We start from the raw sequence: 20,596 nt of genomic DNA on the forward strand, positions 1-20,596 counted from the left end.
ACCACGAATGCACCTGCACCACTTGGTAAAATTATATCAATAACAACTAAACCTAGACTGTATATTGCAGGGGTCTTGAAAACCCGAAAACCCGTCCGAAATGATAGCATCACCTTGCCCTTGCCTTGATTTATGATTTTGAACTTCTGCCTAGAGCACGTAATCGACAGTAAGATAATGGTGGAAAATATTGCATTTGACTGCATTATACATAACCGGGCTAGAAAGAGCTGCCTAATTAAGATTTGTACTTAATACTTTAACATAAGTTGATTTCTTACTCAGCTGTGAAAGGTCGCGTTGAGCGCGCCTCTTCTCATCTGCTTTGCGATGACACCATGAGCAGACTAGACACAATGTTTCTAAGATTAAATTTAGTAGTGCATTCATCCCGACAGTCTTCAAATCTTTCTCTCACTTTCCTTTCTCTCTAATAGCATAATACTCCAGGCTCCATAACAATCTCTATCCCTACACAGTTACGTGTTCTCATCATCCACTTCCCTGATAATTAATCTGATTAACGTTATTACAAGTCCATGTATTCCTAAGTATACCTTCACAGGCCCGTAAGCACGTTTGGTGATAATACAACATTTTGATAATAACAATCCTCATGCCCTGGTATCCGAACAGCATCCTCCATGTTGAGCGTGAAAGCATGCAGCTTTTGGGTGCAGCGAAAGATACTGCGGTATCGCGGAGCATTCCTGTGCCTGTAAATGGTTGTGGGAAGCTCAGAAACACGAAGGGACCGTACATACACGATAATGAAGTCATCTACAACATCATACGTGCATGTTATACCATGGACCTCCATAACTAATATTTTGGCATTTTAAGCATCAGGCTGTAACATCTCCTACACACTACTGGCACTAGGATGGGCATACTCTGAAGCCCCGTAAAAGAGGCTCCTCATCGTCATACATGTACTCTCAGTTGCGCAATCAAGTCGTGGGCATGATAACTGTACACTATTGGACAGTACATGACGCTGATGCTGACGCTTTGTTGTTCACTGGGCTTGATTGCCATCTGTTCAGCCAGTGACTCTGACTGTAGGCATGGGCGGGCAATGCTAGCATTATGGCTGGCATTATAGTCCCTTTTTTCCAGGTTGCATAATGCTGGCATTATAACACCATTTCGCATGCAAAATTGGCATTACAAGCATAATTGCCGGTCGACAACGGTGTCATGCATGAAGCTGGCTAGGTCCAGTTCCAAATATCGTGCATCTGAACCCGTCCGGCTTCGTCCGGAGACTTGACGTTGCAAATCAACCTTCTCAGTGGATTGTTTCAGACAACATGCGCTGCAGCCAAATATGCAGGATGCATGATTGATCACGTGCTGCCTACGTGCTGCCAAGGCGGCCTTCTTAAATCATCACCAGGGATACATACTTACAGAGACGCTCCGTTTCCAGACGCTCAGAGACGCTCCGTCTGGAAACGGAGCGTCTCTGAAAGTACATGTATGTATCCATGGTGATGTTTGTGCCTGGAGAGCAGTATATAAGTGGTGCTTTTCAGGCACAATCTTCCTCAGCCTACTCAAGCTCAACTGATGAGGGGTGAATTCCCCGAAACACTGTGTATTGAGCAGGGAGTGGTGCTTTTTTGCAGGTTTGCCGAGTTGACGGTTCGGTGGACCACTCGTGTGCTCTGGATGGCAGTCGTGAGTCAGTCAAGTGAGAATTCAAGTCGGCAGGAAAACCGCGAGCTCCCATGTAGGGAGCAACACACTCTTCCCCTACTATCGCCGAAGTCGCACCAACCCCATTTTCTAAAGTAATAATAATAGCATTGGCTGTTTCTTTCGGTTGGGTGGGGAGGGGGAGGGGCAATCCCCATGCATGCTGTGTGAAACATCGTGTTCAAGTCCAAGTACAATGAAGATAGTGTAGATCTACACGCATTTAGATCTACCGCATTTGTAACAATGTCATTATGAGGACATCGTCACTGCTGAAGCCGGTCAACACTGAATATTCGTTGTTACAATGATTGAACTGCATGTACTGGAATTGCCCCGGCTTGTAAGTTGTATACATCATGTGCCACCTTGGGAATTAGGTCATGCGTGAACTTGGACCATGATTGTACGTAACGTTCAGACATGTTCAAGGTGTGGAATTAGTGGGACATTCATGAACGGACACAACATGATCACCGCGTATATGCATTTACTTTTGTCTCCATCTGCTAGATGGTCCTTGTTGGCACGGAGGTGAAACACACCAAGTTCAAACACATTTCCTTGTGGCACCTTTCACCCTCTGAGTAACCAGGTAACGACTCAAACAAATCCTTATCGTTGGACGACACCATAATGACCGTATCGACAGTGTAGCATCTACCGGTACTAGCTAGCTGCTTGCTGATCTCCTCGTCATCGGGGTATGTACATTGTACATGTACGAGCGTATGTCAGCCGTGCTATCTTCTGAGACGTGCAGCGAACTGTGCAAGTCGATGAGCAGCCGGTAAATACAGCTGACCAAAGCATAACACATGAACACCACCATAGGCACAGCAGCAAAACCATGCTGAAGTCTAGAGTGAACTGGACGTAGTACACTAAATGCACCCACGTTGTTGTGGGTGTTTAAGCTAATTATCTGCGTTACTTAACCACAATCATTTTTTACGCGAAGTTCAGTTCAAGTCTATCGGCAAGAGGGTTTCCGTGCGGGTGAAAGGGTCAGAGACACACAGTAATCTATGACACAGTCTTCGCTAACTGACATGTTCAGAAATGTTGCTTTAGCAGCTATGCACCACCGACTGCTGGAAATGGAGGTGAATTTGTGTGCACTGTCATAGACTTAGAGATCAACAGAGATCGAGAAACCCTGGTATTCTAATAGGTGGTGACATGAAGTTCTTCTCGCTGTCATGTCCCCGCGTGTCCACCGGTGAAGCGCTCTTGATTTTCATATCTTATCATAGTAGTCAAGAGCCGCGACACGTCGGAGACGAAAGCCAATGTAGGTGCTTCGGCCAGCGAAAATACCGGTTCATGGCAGAGCAAGTATGATACTCGGTACACAGCGTCACACCGATAAAGGTCATGTAAGACTACTAATCTGGTGTACGACTATAATGTACTACAGCCTAGGAGCAGTATTGGCTTGTACTAATACAATCATGTCGTGGAGAGTATGACTGTGTGATATACATGCAGGAGTGTCAGTGACTATTCCGTAAACCAGTGCCGCAGTGAACATGGGTTGCTCCTGCTGCAGGAACAACAGCCATCTCTGGCAACGACGAGGCCCCTTGAGACGAGCGACTTTAAGCCATGCGCTCTCGGGTCGCATGGCGGTGACTTTGCAGATCAAGGTGGACATCTGAAAGGGGTCCCCGGGAGCTTGGCTTTCGTCGTTCCAAAGCTGAGCATTGACAAGGTTTGAGCCGATCACTCGACCGGGACGAATGACACGAAACCGGCGGGTGCATTGTTGAAACCGTTAACGGGAACTGCGGGTTCCGTAGGACGATTACAGTGCGTCCTAACGTTATAATATTACTACTCCTAGTGACAATGATGCACAGGAAGATGGAGGGCACAAATCTCGTCGATAAGAACTTCTCTCCAACACCTTCACAGTGTTCGGTGTTCCCGTTGTTTCATGGTGCCCGTCGAATGGCGGACAGCTGCACGAAACGTTTCTATCGGCGTGCTGAAGCGTGAGACTATACAGGTGTGTACTCAGGCTCATGTTATCCCGCCGACTGGGGCCACGCTGAATAATAAACGAGATCGATGACCAAATTCCATTCACCTCATTGGTGGTGGGCATTCACACCTTTTCATCACATGGGAAAAATGTTTTAGGGAGCCATCATAATCGCACCTTTCCCACAAATTGTGTTTTGGATAGTCATTGAGTCTCGATGGCGATGTAGAGACTCCTATCAGCGCGTTGCATTGTGAATGGTATAAAAAACAGAGTCAGATGGACGGAAGAGTATCAGTTACCATTGACTTGAGAACTCCAAAGGACCTTCTCTTCTTCTTCTCCTCAGAACCACCATTGACATTCTCCGATTTTGTTCACATTTGTTGCCGTACCCAAGTATCATCTCCCGAAAATGAAGAGCTTTATTGTGTTGGCCTTGCTGGGTTGCTTGTGCGCCCTTGTGATCAATGTCTCGTCCCGGAGTGTGGGAAAGAACATCCTGGTCCGTAGTGATAGTGATGATAGCAATGATGGTTCTGCGATGAATTCAGGAATGGGAGAGAGCGACAGCAGTGATGGTGGTGATGATTCCTTGGACGACAGTGATGATAGCAACAACGAAGACGACAGTGATAGTGAAGACTCGGAGAACGGCAGCAACTCAGATGGCAGTGACAGTGATGATGGCTCGGCCGTGCAAGCCCAACAACCTGCCGTTCTCGTGCCTGCAGTTCCGGAAACTCCCAGGCCCCCAATTTTCATCACACAGCCCATCGACTTGGACCGAGATGCGCCTCAAACAAACGCACCAACAGAAGCTCTTATGGCGGACCCACCAACCCCTGCTGCTCCTCTAGACAAAGATGCTCCTCAGTAATCTGCGGCGCTTTGCAACGCACTCATCCTCAATCTGCAATCGAACCTCTCCGATCTATCCTACACCAGCTCAGTATGCCAATCAAGTATGGAATGGTATGGCTGTGCGGTAAGTTAGAGTGAGCTCACCACGAATGCACCTGCACCACTTGGCAAAATCATATCAATAACAACTAAACCTAGACTGTATACTGCTGGGTTCTTGAAAACCCGAAAACCCGTCCGAATTGTTGATTGGTTCTTGGAAACCCGTCCGAATTGATAGCATCACCTTGCCCTTGCCTTGATTTATGATTTTGAACTTCTGCCTAGAGCACGTAATCGACAGTAAGATAATGGTGGAAAATATTGCATTTGACTGCATTATACATAACCGGGCTAGAAAGAGCTACCTAATTAAGAGATTAGTACTTAATTTTTTAATATAAGTTGATTTCTTACTCAGCTGTGAAAGGTCGCGTTGAGCGCGCATCCTCTCATCTGCTTTGCGATGACACAGTGAGCAGACTAGACACAATGTTTCTAAGATGAATATTAGCAGTGTATTCATCCCAACAGTCTTCAAAATCTTTCTCTCACTTTCCTTTCTCTCTAATAGCATAACACTCCATGCTCCATATTAATCTCTATCCCTACACAGTTACGTGTTCTCATCATCCGCTTCCTTGATAATTAATCTGATTAACGTTATTACAAGTCCATGTATTCCTAAGTATACCTTCACAGGCACGTGAGCACGTTTGGTGATAATACAACATTTTGATAATAACAATCCTCATATCCGAACAGCATCTTCCATGTTGAGCGTGAAAGCATGCAGCACCATATGGGTGTAGCGAAAGATACTACGGTTTCGCGGAGCATTCCTGTGCCTGTAAATGGTTGTGGGAAGCTCAGAAACACGAAGGGACCGTACAGTCATATTATTTATTATACGATAATGAAGTCATCTACAACATCATGCGTGCCTGTTGGACTATGGACCTCCATAACTAACATGTTGGCATTTTAAGCATCAGGCTGTAACATCTCCTACACACTACTGGCACTAGGATGGGCATACTCTGAAGCCCCGTAAAAGAGGCTCCTCATCGTCATACATGTACTCTCAGTTGCGCAATCAAGTCGTGGGCATGACAAACTGTACACTATTGGACAGTACATGATGCTGACGCTGACGCTTTGTTGTTCACTGGGCTTGACTGCGATCTGTTCAGCCAGTGACTCTGACTGTAGGCATGGGCGGGCAATGCTAGCATTATGGCTGGCATTATAGTCCCTTTTTCCAGGTGGCATAATGCTGGCATTATAACACCATTTCGCATGCAAAATTGGCATTACAAGCATAATTGCCGGTCGACAACGGTGTCATGCATGAAGCTGGCTAGGTCCAGTTCCAAATATCGTGCATCTGAACCCGTCCGGCTTCGTCCGGAGACTTGACGTTGCAAATCAACCTTCTCAGTGGATTGTTTCAGACAACATGCGCTGCAGCCAAATATGCAGGATGCATGATTGATCACGTGCTGCCTACGTGCTGCCAAGGCGGCCTTCTTAAATCATCACCAGGGATACATACTTACAGAGACGCTCCGTTTCCAGACGCTCAGAGACGCTCCGTCTGGAAACGGAACGTCTCTGAAAGTACATGTATGTATCCATGGTGATGTTTGTGCCTGGAGAGCAGTATATAAGTGGTGCTTTTCAGGCACAATCTTCCTCAGCCTACTCAAGCTCAACTGATGAGGGGTGAATTCCCCGAAACACTGTGTATTGAGCAGGGAGTGGTGCTTTCTTGCAGGTTGCCGAGTTGACGGTTCGGTGGACTACTCGTGTGCTCTGGATGGCAGTCGTGAGTCAGTCAAGTGAGAATTCAAGTCGGCAGGAAAACCGCGAGCTCCCATGTAGGGAGCAACACACTCTTCCCCTACTATCGCCGAAGTCGCACCAACTGTCGTGATTACATCACGAAGTTGTACATAATATCACGTGTATGTTTGTGTGACGTTATCGTCCACGTAGCATTAGCCCTTTTGTTTGTTTTGATGGCTTTATGGTTTTACCTAGCTTCTTGATGATCAGAGATTAGAGTAAGTCATGTAGTACTGAATGAGAATTAATCCCAGTCCTTATGAAGTTAGTTATATTGTGGAACTAAGAGAGTCTAGACTCTAGTCACAACATAAATTGGTGCCGAAACCATGTCCGAGTATCCAGGGAGTCTCCGAGTTTTAGCAAATAAAATTAGTGCATTGTATTCTACTGTCCACGATGACGATACGAAGTGCCAACGTTTAGTTTCAGAAAGTTGTCCATCTGACGACGCAGACCAGTGGGTCGGGATTCGGACCCAGTTTTGTGAACAGCATAGAGATGCCCTCACGAAGTTGGATGCTGACCTAGATAAGTACGGCGCTGCGTTATACGATTTCGTGGCTAGTGGAGCAACTCAAAAAAAGAAAAAGAAAGAAGATGAAGAAGAGTATGAAAATATGGCCAGTACGTTACCGTCGTACTTCAAAAATCTGTCCCTGCTGAGTGCTCAAGCCAAAAGAGCCACAGCCAACACCAGTACCAGCAGTCAAGCACCTGGAATTGACGTCCAGCAGCTGCTGACAATGCACACCGCAACTCAGCAACAAACACAGCAGTTGCTGTCAGCCATTGGGAAGCACACCAGCACGGTTGGCCAGCTGGCGGCCAACTCGACACAGCCTGCACAGAGTGCTCATGGATCTGTGAAATTGCCCGTGCTCACAATCAGGAAGTTTGATGGTGACATACTTCATTTCACTGAGTTCATTGACATGTTTCAATCTGCGATCGGTACAAATCAAAGCCTGTCTGCCGTACAGAAACTGTCGTATTTGAGAAGTCATTTGACAGGCATGGCCCTGGATGTTATTGCCGGTATTCCCACCACCGATTCAAATTACCCCGTGGCGTTAGGATTATTGAAGGATCGCTTTGGCAAGAAGGATGCCATCATCGCAGCCCGATACCGCGCAATTACCGAAATGCCAGCGCCATCAAATAAACCTCACATGTTGCGGAGATTTTACAACGAGGTGGAGGCTAATTTGCGCTGTTTGCAAGCGGAAGGTCAAAGTGTGCAACAGGAACTGCTGATTCCTGTCATCACTTCCAAGTTACCAAAGTGCGTCATCGTACAACTTGAGACACAGAAACCCCACAATCAGAGTTGGACTGTTGATGAGCTGCGGAAACAGCTGGGAATCTACCTGGAGGTCCGTGAATCGGCCGAGCGACTGGCAGGAGACACAGCCAGCAAACCAGAGAGCACTCTGCCACGACCACCGCCTGTTTCCGCACAGCCTCATGCTGCCTACTCCCAACCTCCGGCCACGGCAGCCACGTTAGTTAGCTCTGTGCGGCGCGCCACTCCGAGATGCTTCTTCTGCAAGTTGCAACACTTCTCGGACACCTGCCCAACGTTCAACACGGTTTCTACCAGACAGCAGCAGCTACAAGACCACTGCTTTGTATGCTTACGGAAGGGACATTGGGCAAAGGACTGTACTGCTAGAAGACCCTGCTATCACTGCAATCTGTTGACCCATCACCGTGCCCTGTGCCCTCAGAAATTTGGCTCATCACCAGTGTCAGCTGCCGCAAGTACCTTCTATCCTACTCAGCAGCAGCAAGGGCCACAGAAACATACTACCGCTACGGTGCACGTCCAGTCCAAAGGTGTGAATCTCCCAACCGCCATCGCAACTGTCGCCGGGCAAGGCAACATCTCAGACTGCCGACTGTTGTTTGACACCGGCTCAACTCGCACATTTATTCATGAATCGTTAGCTGCCTCTGTCAACGCAGCTGTTGTCGGTGAAGACGTGTTGTCCATCGCTAGTTTTGGATCTGCGTCCCGGCGAACGGTCACCCTGCCGAGAGTGGAGTTTTCCCTCCTATGTCGAGATGGATCAGCCTTGCCCGTAACCGCCAATGTTATGCCGTGGATTTGTTGTCCTGTTGTCAAATCCCCAATCGACATCGACCAGTACCCTGAAGTCAAGAACATCCAACTAGCTGACACCATTGTCACCAAGCGTGAAGAGGTAGAAATTGACCTCCTTATCGGCACGGATTTCTACTTCTCCATCATGGGTAACGGTCACATCCAACTCAACAATGGCCTGGTCTTGCTGAACTCCAAATTGGGATTTGTCCCAGCAGGCCCTACTGACACAGAGACAGATGACACTGCGGGCCACATAATGCTCACAGATGCTACCACCTTGCCAGACCCAGTATTTGATCTCCAACGTTTCTGGCGACTTGAAGATATTGGTATCACCGATGACATCAGTGATCCGCAGACAGCGGACGACATTACCCTGGAACACTTTCGCAGCTCCTTGCAACTGATCAACGGCCGATATATGGTATCTTGGCCATGGAAAGATAGCCATACTCCACAACCTAATCTACCAGAGAACTACGAGCTCGCCTTCGGCCGTCTCAAATCCTTAGTCAAACGACTCCAGCAGACACCACAAGTGCTAGAGAAGTATCATTGTACCATCACAGAGCGGTTAGCCAATGGCATTATCGAGGAAGTGAACCTTGATCACCAGGATGGGCCGATTCACTACATCCCCCACCACTGTGTTGTTCGCCCCAGCAGTACCACAACAAAGGTCCGTGTGGTATATGATGCTTCCGCCAGAACTCGCGCAGAACACAACAGCCTGAACGACTGCCTGCACCGAGGTCCGATACTTCTGCCGGATCTGTGTGGTATCCTGGTGAGATTTCGGCTACACCCCATTGGCATTGTCAGCGATGTTGAGAAGGCCTTCCTTCAGCTAGGTCTATCTATGACAGATCGCAATGTAACACGGTTCCTATGGCTTCGCGATCCTACAAAACCCGTCACCACAGCCAACCTAGTGATCTACCGCTTTTGCCGAGTTCCATTTGGCATTGTCGCTAGCCCGTTTCTTCTTGCCGCCACAGTCGACCACCATCTCCAACAGCAACAGACAGGGACATGCGATGATGTACGTCGCAGTCATGATCTACGTTGACAACGTTGTCACCGGGCAGAGCAGCGTCCAGGATGCTACTGCATACTACAGAGAGGCAAAGGACGCCTTTGCCAGTGCCACCATGAACTTGCGTGAATGGGGTACCAACGATCCTGACTTCAGAGATGCTCTAGCTCCTGAAGACAAGTCTAGCTGTGATGTAATGAAGGTACTGGGTATGTCATGGGATACCAATCGCGATACTCTGTCGACGGCAAAGTCAACCACAAACCAGTACTCCGTCATTACCAAAAGAGATGTCCTCCGCAGCATAGCCCAATTCTATGATCCGATGGGCCTGTTCTCCCCGGTCATCATGCGTGCGAAGATCCTAGTACAGAGTATATGGAAGCTACATGTAGACTGGGACTCTCCGCTGCCTGACGCTCTCGTTCATGAATGGAAGGATATCCTGTCCGATCTGTCCTGCGCAAGTGACGTTGCCATTCCTCGCTTCATTGGACCAAAAATCCACGTCGACAAGGTCACCTATGAACTCCACGTCTTCTGTGATGCGTCTCAAGATGGTTACGGTGCAGCCGCGTACCTGTGTGTGAGACAAGTTGACGGTGCCTATTCGTCAGTTGACCTGATCTACAGCCGAACACGAGTCTCGCCCATCAAGGCAACAAGTATACCACGTCTAGAGCTCCTAGCAGCACTCATCGGCGCCAGGATCATCAAATTTCTGAAGAAAGAGCTTCTGGGCGCAGTTCACATCTCAGCTACCCACCTGTGGTCTGACTCACAGTGCGTGCTTGGCTGGATTAAGAATACTGAGAAATCGTACCCTGTCTTCATCGCCAATCGGTTGAAGGAAATCCGTGCAGACCAGAGTGTGTGCTTCAACTATATCCGTACAGCCGACAACCCAGCCGACCTACCATCCCGTGGAGCATCGCTAGCCACACTGACAGACAGTACAGCTTGGTGGTGTGGTCCAGAATGGCTTCGAGATCCTCCTGTACACTGGCCCAAAGACGTCATCGATGCTCCTTCCACAGTACTATTCGCGGCGGAGGGTCCTGCGGAAACCGAGACCAGCAGCAAGCCATCACCGCTGAGTATAGATGAGAGCAAGTATACTTCGTTTGAGAAGCTAGCCCGTGTAACAGCATACGGTATCAAGTTTGTCAAGAGATGCCGTCAACAGACCACATGCGGCACTCATTTGTCTGCTGCTGAAATCGACAACGCCAAACATCTGTGGATTCAACATGTTCAAGCAACACACTATACACCGGAGATTGAGGCTATCAAAAGCAACGCCAAGAACAAGCTGGTCCAAAACCAACCTTGCGCTCTTTCTAGATGAACATAACCTCATCCGCTGCAAGGGTCGATTGGAGAATTCATCCCTGCCATACTCAGCGAAGTATCCCATCCTTCTACCTCGTTCACATCCAGTAACCACAGCTATCATCAATGACTGTCACCGCATGGTGCTGCACAGTGGAACTAACCATACCCTATCGCGAGTCAGGTATGACTATTGGGTCCCCAGAGGACGACAAACCGTCAAGACTGTACTCAAGAAATGTGGTGTATGCAAGAGGTTCAATGGTCGGCCGTACTCACTACCGAAAATGGCACCCTACCCTCCAGAGCGCGTAGCTGAGTCTAAACCGTTCACACACGTCGGCGTCGACTACTTTGGCCCAATGACAGTCAGAGAACATGGACTCATCCACAAGGTATGGGTGTGCCTATTTACGTGCATGGTCACACGTGCCATCCACCTCGAGCTTGTTGCTGACATGACCACAGAACAGTTCCTGATGGCATTGCGCAGATTTGTGGCAAGAAGAGGAGTACCGCGCAAGATCTTCTCTGACAACGCTCAGCAATTCCTGCTTTCGAAATCGACTCTACAGCTTGCTTGGGAAGCCATTGTGAAGGATGACCACACTCTTAATTATGCTGCTTCCCATGGAATCGAATGGATTTGCATTGTGCAACTCTCCCCATGGATGGGCGGGTTCTATGAACGGTTGATTGGAATCGTGAAGAAAGCCCTCCGTAAGTCTATTGGCAGACTAGTTCTCGGAACAACGGAGCTGTCAACCATTCTCGTCGAAGTTGAAGCAGTAGTAAATTCACGACCGCTGGTGTACGTAAGCGATGAGATCTATACGGTCTTAACACCTGCCCACTTCTTATCATTATCAGCCGAAATCAGTCTACCCCAAGGGCATGTAGAAGAGGACCCTGATTTCGCCCCAACAATGTCGTCAGCGGAACTGCTACTTTCTACGTGGAAGAAAGGTCAGAAGCGATTGAATGAGTTTTGGAACTGTTGGAGATCTGAATACCTAACCAGTCTACGAGAACGGCAACAATCGCAGTTGAAACAGGTTGCTCATTCTACCGTGAAGCCAAGGATTGGACATGTGTGCCTCATCAAGGATGACGCGCCCAGAGGTATGTGGAAACTGGGTATCATCAGCGAACTTCACGCTAGTCGTGATGGAGAAACGCGTTCCGCCACTGTGAGGACGCCCAATAACAAGCTCCTACGGCGCTCACTACAGCACCTATATCCGTTGGAGTGTGAGTCTGCTCGACCTGCTGACCACTCGTCGAATGAACCACAGCCTCCCGCTGTAACCAACGACGCACACGTCCCTGCAACAGCTTCTCGACCGGTAAGACGAGCTGCTATCGAAGGCTTAGGACGTGTCCTGGATTTGCACGAGGCAGACTTGGTTTAGTTCACCATGCTGGTGTCTGTCTCAATCAGCTATCATCCACTCAAGCTGTATAATTATGTTCACCCCCCTTTTTATTCGAGTTTTCTTTTCCTCTGCCAACTTGCTCTCCCACTCACTACTTTGGCACTAGGGTGTAGTATGGGCTCCATGACTTATGTGTCCTTGCTCTTCAGTACCTTCGCAATTTGGTTCACAAGATATGTCACATCATTAGCGTAGCCTGTCAGGAGACATGCGTCTGTGGGGACTGCCCTAGTTAACATTAACAATACCCAAATAATAATAATCACCTAAATACGCGGTTCTTATGCGCTATTATAATCTTTCTCCCTTTGGTCACCAGGTCTTTTGTGATTGATCTCTCCACCTGTGTGTGGGAATGTCGTGATTACATCACGAAGTTGTACATAATATCACGTGTATGTTTGTGTGACGTTATCGTCCACGTAGCATTAGCCCTTTTGTTTGTTTTGATGGCTTTATGGTTTTACCTAGCTTCTTGATGATCAGAGATTAGAGTAAGTCATGTAGTACTGAATGAGAATTAATCCCAGTCCTTATGAAGTTAGTTATATTGTGGAACTAAGAGAGTCTAGACTCTAGTCACAACACCAACCCCTTTTTTCTAAAGTAATAATAATAGCATTGGCTGTTTCTTTCGGTTGGGTGGGGAGAGGGAGGGGCAATCCCCATGCATGCTGTGTGAAACATCGTGTTCAAGTCCAAGTACAATGAAGATAGTGTAGATCTACACGCATTTAGATCTACCGCATTTGTAACAATGTCATTATGAGGACATCGTCACTGCTGAAGCCGGTCAACACTGAATATTCGTTGTTACAATGATTGAACTGCATGTATTGGAATTGCCCCGGCTTGTAAGTTGTATACATCATGTGCCACCATGGGAATTAGGTCATGCGTGAACTTGGACCATGATTGTACGTAACGTTCAGACATGTTCAAGGTGTGGAATTAGTGGGACATTCATGAACGGACACAACATGATCACCGCGTATATGCATTTACTTTTGTCTCCATCTGCTAGATGGTCCTTGTTGGCACGGAAGTGAAACACACCAAGTTCAAACACATTTCCTTGTGGCACCTTTCACCCTCTGAGTAACCAGGTAACGACTCAAACACATCCTTATCGTTGGACGACACCATAATGACCGTGTCGACAGTGTAGCATCTACCGGTACTAGCTAGCTGCTTGCTGATCTCCTCGTCATCGGGTATGTACATTGTACATGTACGAGCGTATGTCAGCCGTGCTATCTTCTGAGACGTGCAGCGGACTGTGCAAGTCGATGAGCAGCAGGTAAATACAGCTGACCAAAGCATAACACATCAACACCACCATAGGCACAGCAGCAAAACCATGCTGAAGTCTAGAATGAACTGGACGTAGTACACTAAATGCACCCACGTTGTTGTGGGCGTTAAAGCTAATTATCTGCGCTACTTAACCACAATCATTTTTTACGCGAAGTTCAGTTCAAGTCTATCGGCAAGAGGTTTTCCGTGCGGGTGAAAGGGTCAGAGACACACAGTAATCTATGACACAGTCATCGCTAACTGACATGCTCAGAAATGTCGCTTTAGCAGCTATGCACCACCGACTGCTGGAAATGGAGGTGGATTTGTGTGCGCTGTCATGGACATAGAGATCAACCGAGATCGAGAAATCCTCGCATTAGGTGGTGACATGGAGTCCTTCTCGCTGTCGTGTCCCCGCGTGTCCACCGGTGAAGCGCTCTTGATTTTCATATCTTATCAAAGCAGTCAAGAGCCGCGACACGTCGGAGACGAAAGTCAATGTTATTATTATTATAGGAAGATCGCCTGCCTTATGGAATTCTTCCATTTGGTCACCACCCAACCAGAACTTTTTGAAGCAGCGGGATACTGCCCCACGCGTAGTCGCCGCCGCCAACTCGCATTCACTCTGCCACGGGTTGGGAAACACGCCGGGAGGTCATTTCTCTTCCGCACCGCTACTGTCTGGAATGCCTTGCCCGCAGACCTAAGAGCCACAGCCTCGCAGTCCCTGTTTCACAGTCACATTTGCACGCACTTCTCTGACACCAAACACAATGCCACTCCTCACTGACATGCCTCTGTCCTCCTTCTTTGTGCGTTGCGCTTATTCTTATTAATTTTTGTGTTTCTGTTTCGGTACATTTCGTATTTCAAGGCATATCCCGAGGCTATAGGTATCATTGATTAAAGGACCATTCTGGAACATTCAGCATAATTGTATTTCTCTTGCTAGGCTGTTCATTACGAATTATTAGCCCTCCACTGTCTGCTATCTCAACCCTACAGCCTCCCATTATAATGGAACTCCCTTCAATTTAGACTACGTCTTTGGGAAATCCTCAAATATATAATAATAATAAAACAGCGATATCTGGCAACGACGAGGCCCCTTGAGAGGAGCGACTTTAAGCCGTGCACTCTGGGGTCGCATGGCGTTGACTTTGGAGATCAAGGTGGACATCTGGAAGGGGTCCCCCGGGAGCTTGGCTTTCGTCGTTCCAAAGCTGAGCATTGACAAGGTTTGAGCCGATCACTCGACCGGGACGAATGACACGAAACCGGCGGGTGCATTGTTGAAACTGTTAACGGGAACTGCAGGTTCCGTAGGACGATTACAGTGCGTCCTAACGTTATAATATTACTACTTCTAGTGACAATGATGCACAGGAAGATGGAGGGCACAAATCTCGTCGATAAGAAATTCTCTCCAACACCTCCACAGTGTTCGGTGTTTCCGTTGTTTCATGGTGCCCGTCGAATGGCGGACAGCTGCACGAAACGTTCCTATCGGTGTGCTGAAGCGTGAGACTATACAGGTGTATACTCAGGCTCATGTTATCCCACCGACTGGGGTCACGCTGAATAATAAACGAGATCGATGACCGAATTCCATTCACCTCATTGATGGTGAGCATCCACACCTTTTCACCACACGGGAAAAAATGTTTGAGGGAGCCATCATAATCGCACTTTTCCCACAAATTGTGTTTTGGATAGTCATTGAGTCTAGGCACCGGCGGATTCTGCTCGAAAAGGTGGCAGATTCTGCTCGAAAAGCAGTGAAATTGGCAGAACCATACAAACCTTATGGCGGGCAATTCCTCGAATTCTGCTCCATGTCTTTATCCACATACCAATCATGCATGAAACTTACCAGAAAAAGTACCGAATTCTGCCAATTTTCTGCCGGCATTATCCGACGGTGCCTAATTGAGTCTCGATGGCGATGTAGAGACTCCTATCAGCGCGTTGCATTGTCAATGGTATAAAAGACAGAGTCAGATGGACGTTAGAGTATCAGTTACCCTTGACTTGAGAACTCCAAAGGACCTTCTCTTCTTCTTCTCCTCAGAACCACCATTGGCATTCTCCGATTTTGTTCATATTTGTTGCCATACCCAAGTATCATCTCCCGAAAATGAAGAGCTTTATTGTGTTGACCTTGTTGGGTTTCTTGTGCGCCCTTGTGATCAATGTCTCGTCCCGGAGTGTGGGAAAGAACATCCTGGTCCGTAGTGACAATGATGATAGCAATAATGATAGCAATGATGGTTCTGCGATGAATTCAGGAATGGGGGAGAGCGACAGCAGTGATGGTGGCGATGATTCCTTGGACGACAGTGATGATAGCAACAACGAAGACGGCAGTGATAGCGAAGACTCCGAGAACGGCAGCAACTCAGATGGCAGTGACAGTGATGATGGATCGGCCGTGCAAGCCCAACAACCTGCCGTTCTCGTGCCTGCAGTTCCGGAAACTCCCAGGCCCCCAATTTTCATCACACAGCCCATAGACTCGGACAGAGATGCGCCTCAAACAAACGCACCAACGGAAACTCTTATGGCGGACCCACCAACCCCTGCTGCTCCTCTAGACAAAGATGCTCCTCAGTAATCTGCGGCGCTTTGGAACGCACTCATCCTCAGTCTACAATCGAACCCCTCCGATCTATCCTACACCAGCTCACTGTGCCAATCAAGTATGGAATGGTATGGCTGTGTGTTAAGTTAGAGTGAGCTCACCACGAATGCACCTGCACCACTTGGCAAAATCATATCAATAACAACTAAACCTAGACCGTATATTGCAGGGGTCTTGAAAACCCGTCCGAATTGTTGATTGGTTCTTGGAAACCCGTCCGAATTGATTGCATAACCTTGCCTTTGCCTTGATTTATGATTTTGGACTTTCACCTTGAGCACATAATCGACAGTAATATAATGGTGGTAAATATTGCATTTGACTGCATTATACATAACCGGTTTAGAAACAGCTGCCTAATGAAGAGATTTTAAAAGTCGCACAGAGGTGCATACTTTAAACATCAGTTGATTTCTTACTCAGCTATGAAAGGTCGCGTTGAGTGCGCATCCTCTCATCTGCTTTGCGATGACACCATGAGCAGACTAGACACAATGTTTCTAAGATGAATTTTAGCAGTGTATTCATCCCGACAGTCTTCATATCTTTCTCACCCTTTCCTTTCTCTCTAATAGCATAACACTCCATGCTCCATATTAATCTCTATCCCTACACAGTTACGTGTTCTCATCATCCGCTTCCTTGATAATTAATCTGATTAACGTTATTACAAGTCCATGTATTCCTAAGTATACCTTCACAGGCACGTGAGCACGTTTGGTGATAATACAACATTTTGATAATAACAATCCTCATATCCGAACAGCATCTTCCATGTTGAGCGTGAAAGCATGCAGCACCATATGGGTGTAGCGAAAGATACTACGGTTTCGCGGAGCATTCCTGTGCCTGTAAATGGTTGTGGGAAGCTCAGAAACACGAAGGGACCGTACAGTCATATTATTTATTATACGATAATGAAGTCATCTACAACATCATGCGTGCCTGTTGGACCATGGACCTCCATAGCTAATATTTTGGCATTTTAAGCATCAGGCTGTAACATCTCCTACACACTACTGGCACTAGGATGGGCATACTCTGAAGCCCCGTAAAAGAGGCTCCTCATCGTCATACATGTACTCTCAGTTGCGCAATCAAGTCGTGGGCATGACAAACTGTACACTATTGGACAGTACATGACGCTGACGCTGACGCTTTGTTGTTCACTGGGCTTGATTGCGATCTGTTCAGCCAGTGACTCTGACTGTAGGCATGGGCGGGCAATGCTAGCATTATGGCTGGCATTATAGTCCCTTTTTCCAGGTGGCATAATGCTGGCATTATAACACCATTTCGCATGCAAAATTGGCATTACAAGCATAATTGCCGGTCGACAACGGTGTCATGCATGAATGTGGCTAGGTCCAGTTCCAAATATCGTGCATCTGAACCCGTCCGGCTTCGTCCGGAGACTTGACGTTGCAAATCAACCTTCTCAGTGGATTGTTTCAGACAACATGCGCTGCAGCCAAATATGCAGGATGCATGATTGATCACGTGCTGCCTACGTGCTGCCAAGGCGGCCTTCTTAAATCATCACCAGGGATACATACTTACAGAGACGCTCCGTTTCCAGACACTCAGAGACGCTCCGTCTGGAAACGGAGCGTCTCTGAAAGTACATGTATGTATCCATGGTGATGTTTGTGCCTGGAGAGCAGTATATAAGTGGTGCTTTTCAGGCACAATCTTCCTCAGCCTACTCAAGCTCAACTGATGAGGGGTGAATTCCCCGAAACACTGTGTATTGAGCAGGGAGTGGTGCTTTCTTGCAGGTTGCCGAGTTGACGGTTCGGTGGACTACTCGTGTGCTCTGGATGGCAGTCGTGAGTCAGTCAAGTGAGAATTCAAGTCGGCAGGAAAACCGCGAGCTCCCATGTAGGGAGCAACACACTCTTCCCCTACTATCGCCGAAGTCGCACCAACCCCTTTTTTCTAAAGTAATAATAATAGCCATGAAGTTGATTGTTCCAACTAGGAACACACGCTTCTTGCCGAACTTGACACTTGACTGACTCACGACTGCCATCCGGAGCACACGAGGAGCACGTCGCACCTTCCACTCGGCAAACCTGCAAGAAAGCACCACTCCCTGCTCAATACACGGTGTTTCGGGGAATTCACCCCTCATCAGTTGAGCTTGAGTAGGCTGAGGAAGATTGTGCCTGAAAAACACCACTTATATACTGCTCTCCAGGCCAAACCATCACCAGGGATACAAACTTACAGAGACGCTTTGTTTCCAGCGCGACAAACACCTCGTGAAGCTCCAGGTAGCAGCGTGAGTCAGAGTCGCTCATGGAGTTGTGATAAACAGACGTTGAGAGCCAGTATAGCTATTCGCAACGCTGTCACCTCCAACAACTAGTCGCACGTCCGCGTGAGGGACAACAATACGAACTTAGAAGTTGCGACTTCGGCGGTAATAGTCATGAAGTTGATTGTTCCAACTAGGAACACACGCTTCTTGCCGAACTTGACACTTGACTGACTCACGACTGCCATCCGGAGCACACGAGGAGCACGTCGCACCTTCCACTCGGCAAACCTGCAAGAAAGCACCACTCCCTGCTCAATACACGGTGTTTCGGGGAATTCACCCCTCATCAGTTGAGCTTGAGTAGGCTGAGGAAGATTGTGCCTGAAAAACACCACTTATATACTGCTCTCCAGGCCAAACCATCACCAGGGATACAAACTTACAGAGACGCTTTGTTTCCAGCGCGACAAACACCTATAATAATAGCATTGACTGTTTCTTTCGGTTGGGTGGGGAGGGGGAGGGGCAATCCCCATGCATGCTGTGTGAAACATCGTGTTCAAGTCCAAGTACAATGAAGATAGTGTAGATCTACACGCATTTAGATCTACCGCATTTGTAACAATGTCATTATGAGGACATCGTCACTGCTGAAGCCGGTCAACACTGAATATTCGTTGTTACAATGATTGAACTGCATGTATTGGAATTGTCCCGGCTTGTATACACCATGTGCCACCATGGGAATTCGGTCATGCGTAAACTTGGACCATGATTGTACGTAACGTTCAGACATGTTCAAGGTGTGGAATTAGTGGGACATTCATGAACGGACACAACATGATCACCGCGTATATGCATTTACTTTTGTCTCCATCTGCTAGATGGTCCTTGTTGGCACGGAGGTGAAACACACCAAGTTCAAACACATTTCCTTGTGGCACCTTTCACCCTCTGAGTAACCAGGTAACGACTCAAACAAATCCTTCTCGTTGGACGACACCATAATGACCGTGTCGACAGTGTAGCATCTACCGGTACTAGCTAGCTGCTTGCTGATCTCCTCGTCATCGGGGTATGTACATTGTACATGTACGAGCGTATGTCAGCCGTGCTATCTTCTGAGAAGTTAAGCGGGCTGTGCAAGTCGATGAGCAGCAGGTAAATACAGTTGACCAAAGCATAACACATCAACACCACCATAGCCTGGCATAGGCACAGCAGCAAAACCATGCTGAAGTCTAGAGTGAACTAGATTAGTACACTACACGCACACGCGTTGTTGTGGGCGTTAAAGCTAATTATCTGCGTTACTTAACCACAATCATTTTTTACGCGAAGTTCAGTTCAAGTCTATCGGCAAGAGGGTTTCCGTGCGGGTGAAAGGGTCAGAGACACACAGTAATCTATGACACAGTCATCGCTAACTGACATGCTCAGAAATGTCGCTTTAGCAGCTATGCACCACCGACTGCTGGAAATGGAGGTGGATTTGTGTGCGCTGTCATGGACATAGAGATCAACCGAGATCGAGAAACCCTCGCATTAGGTGGTGACATGAAGTTCTTCTCGCTGTCGTGTCCCCGCGTGTCCACCGGTGAAGCGCTCTTGATTTTCATATCTTATCATAGTAGTCAAGAGCCGCGACACGTCGGAGACGAAAGTCAATGTAGGTGTTTCGGCCAGCGATAATGCCTGCTCTTGGCAGAGCAAGTATGATACTCGGTACACAGGGTCAAACCGATAAAGGTATAATACCAAAACCATTTCACGTACTCTTGATAATACTAATACAATGTACGGGTAGTAATACAATGTACTGGTCTGGTGTACGACTATAGTGTACTACAGCCTAGGAGCAGTATTGGCTTGTACAAATACAATCATGTCGTGGAGAGTATGACTGTGTGATATACATGCAGGAGTGTCAGTGATTATTCCGTAAACCAGTGCCGCGGTGAACATGGGTTGCTCCTGCTGCAGGAACAACAGCGATATCTGGCAACGACGAGGCCCCTTGAGACGAGCGACTTTAAG

At 47.6% G+C, this 20,596-nt stretch overlaps 3 protein-coding genes across 3 annotated transcripts; all 3 read left to right on the forward strand.

Moving 5' to 3' along the window:
• The first annotated feature begins 7,059 nt into the window (after window positions 1-7,059).
• Window positions 7,060-9,618, forward strand: LOC135808062 (uncharacterized). Its single transcript, XM_065321270.1, has one exon. It carries the CDS (start codon window positions 7,060-7,062, stop codon window positions 9,616-9,618), a length of 2,559 nt encoding a protein of 852 aa, XP_065177342.1.
• Window positions 9,619-9,700: 82 nt separating this feature from the next.
• LOC135808078 (uncharacterized) lies at window positions 9,701-10,933 on the forward strand. Its single transcript, XM_065321271.1, has one exon. It carries the CDS (start codon window positions 9,701-9,703, stop codon window positions 10,931-10,933), a length of 1,233 nt encoding a protein of 410 aa, XP_065177343.1.
• Window positions 10,934-11,204: 271 nt separating this feature from the next.
• Window positions 11,205-12,329, forward strand: LOC135808094 (uncharacterized). Its single transcript, XM_065321272.1, has one exon. The coding sequence runs from the start codon at window positions 11,205-11,207 to the stop codon at window positions 12,327-12,329; it is 1,125 nt and encodes a 374-aa protein (XP_065177344.1).
• The last annotated feature ends 8,267 nt before the right edge of the window (window positions 12,330-20,596 follow it).

The sequence above is a fragment of the Sycon ciliatum genome, chromosome 1 (genome assembly GCF_964019385.1).
Source record: "Sycon ciliatum chromosome 1, ocSycCili1.1, whole genome shotgun sequence".
NCBI lineage: Eukaryota > Metazoa > Porifera > Calcarea > Leucosolenida > Sycettidae > Sycon > Sycon ciliatum.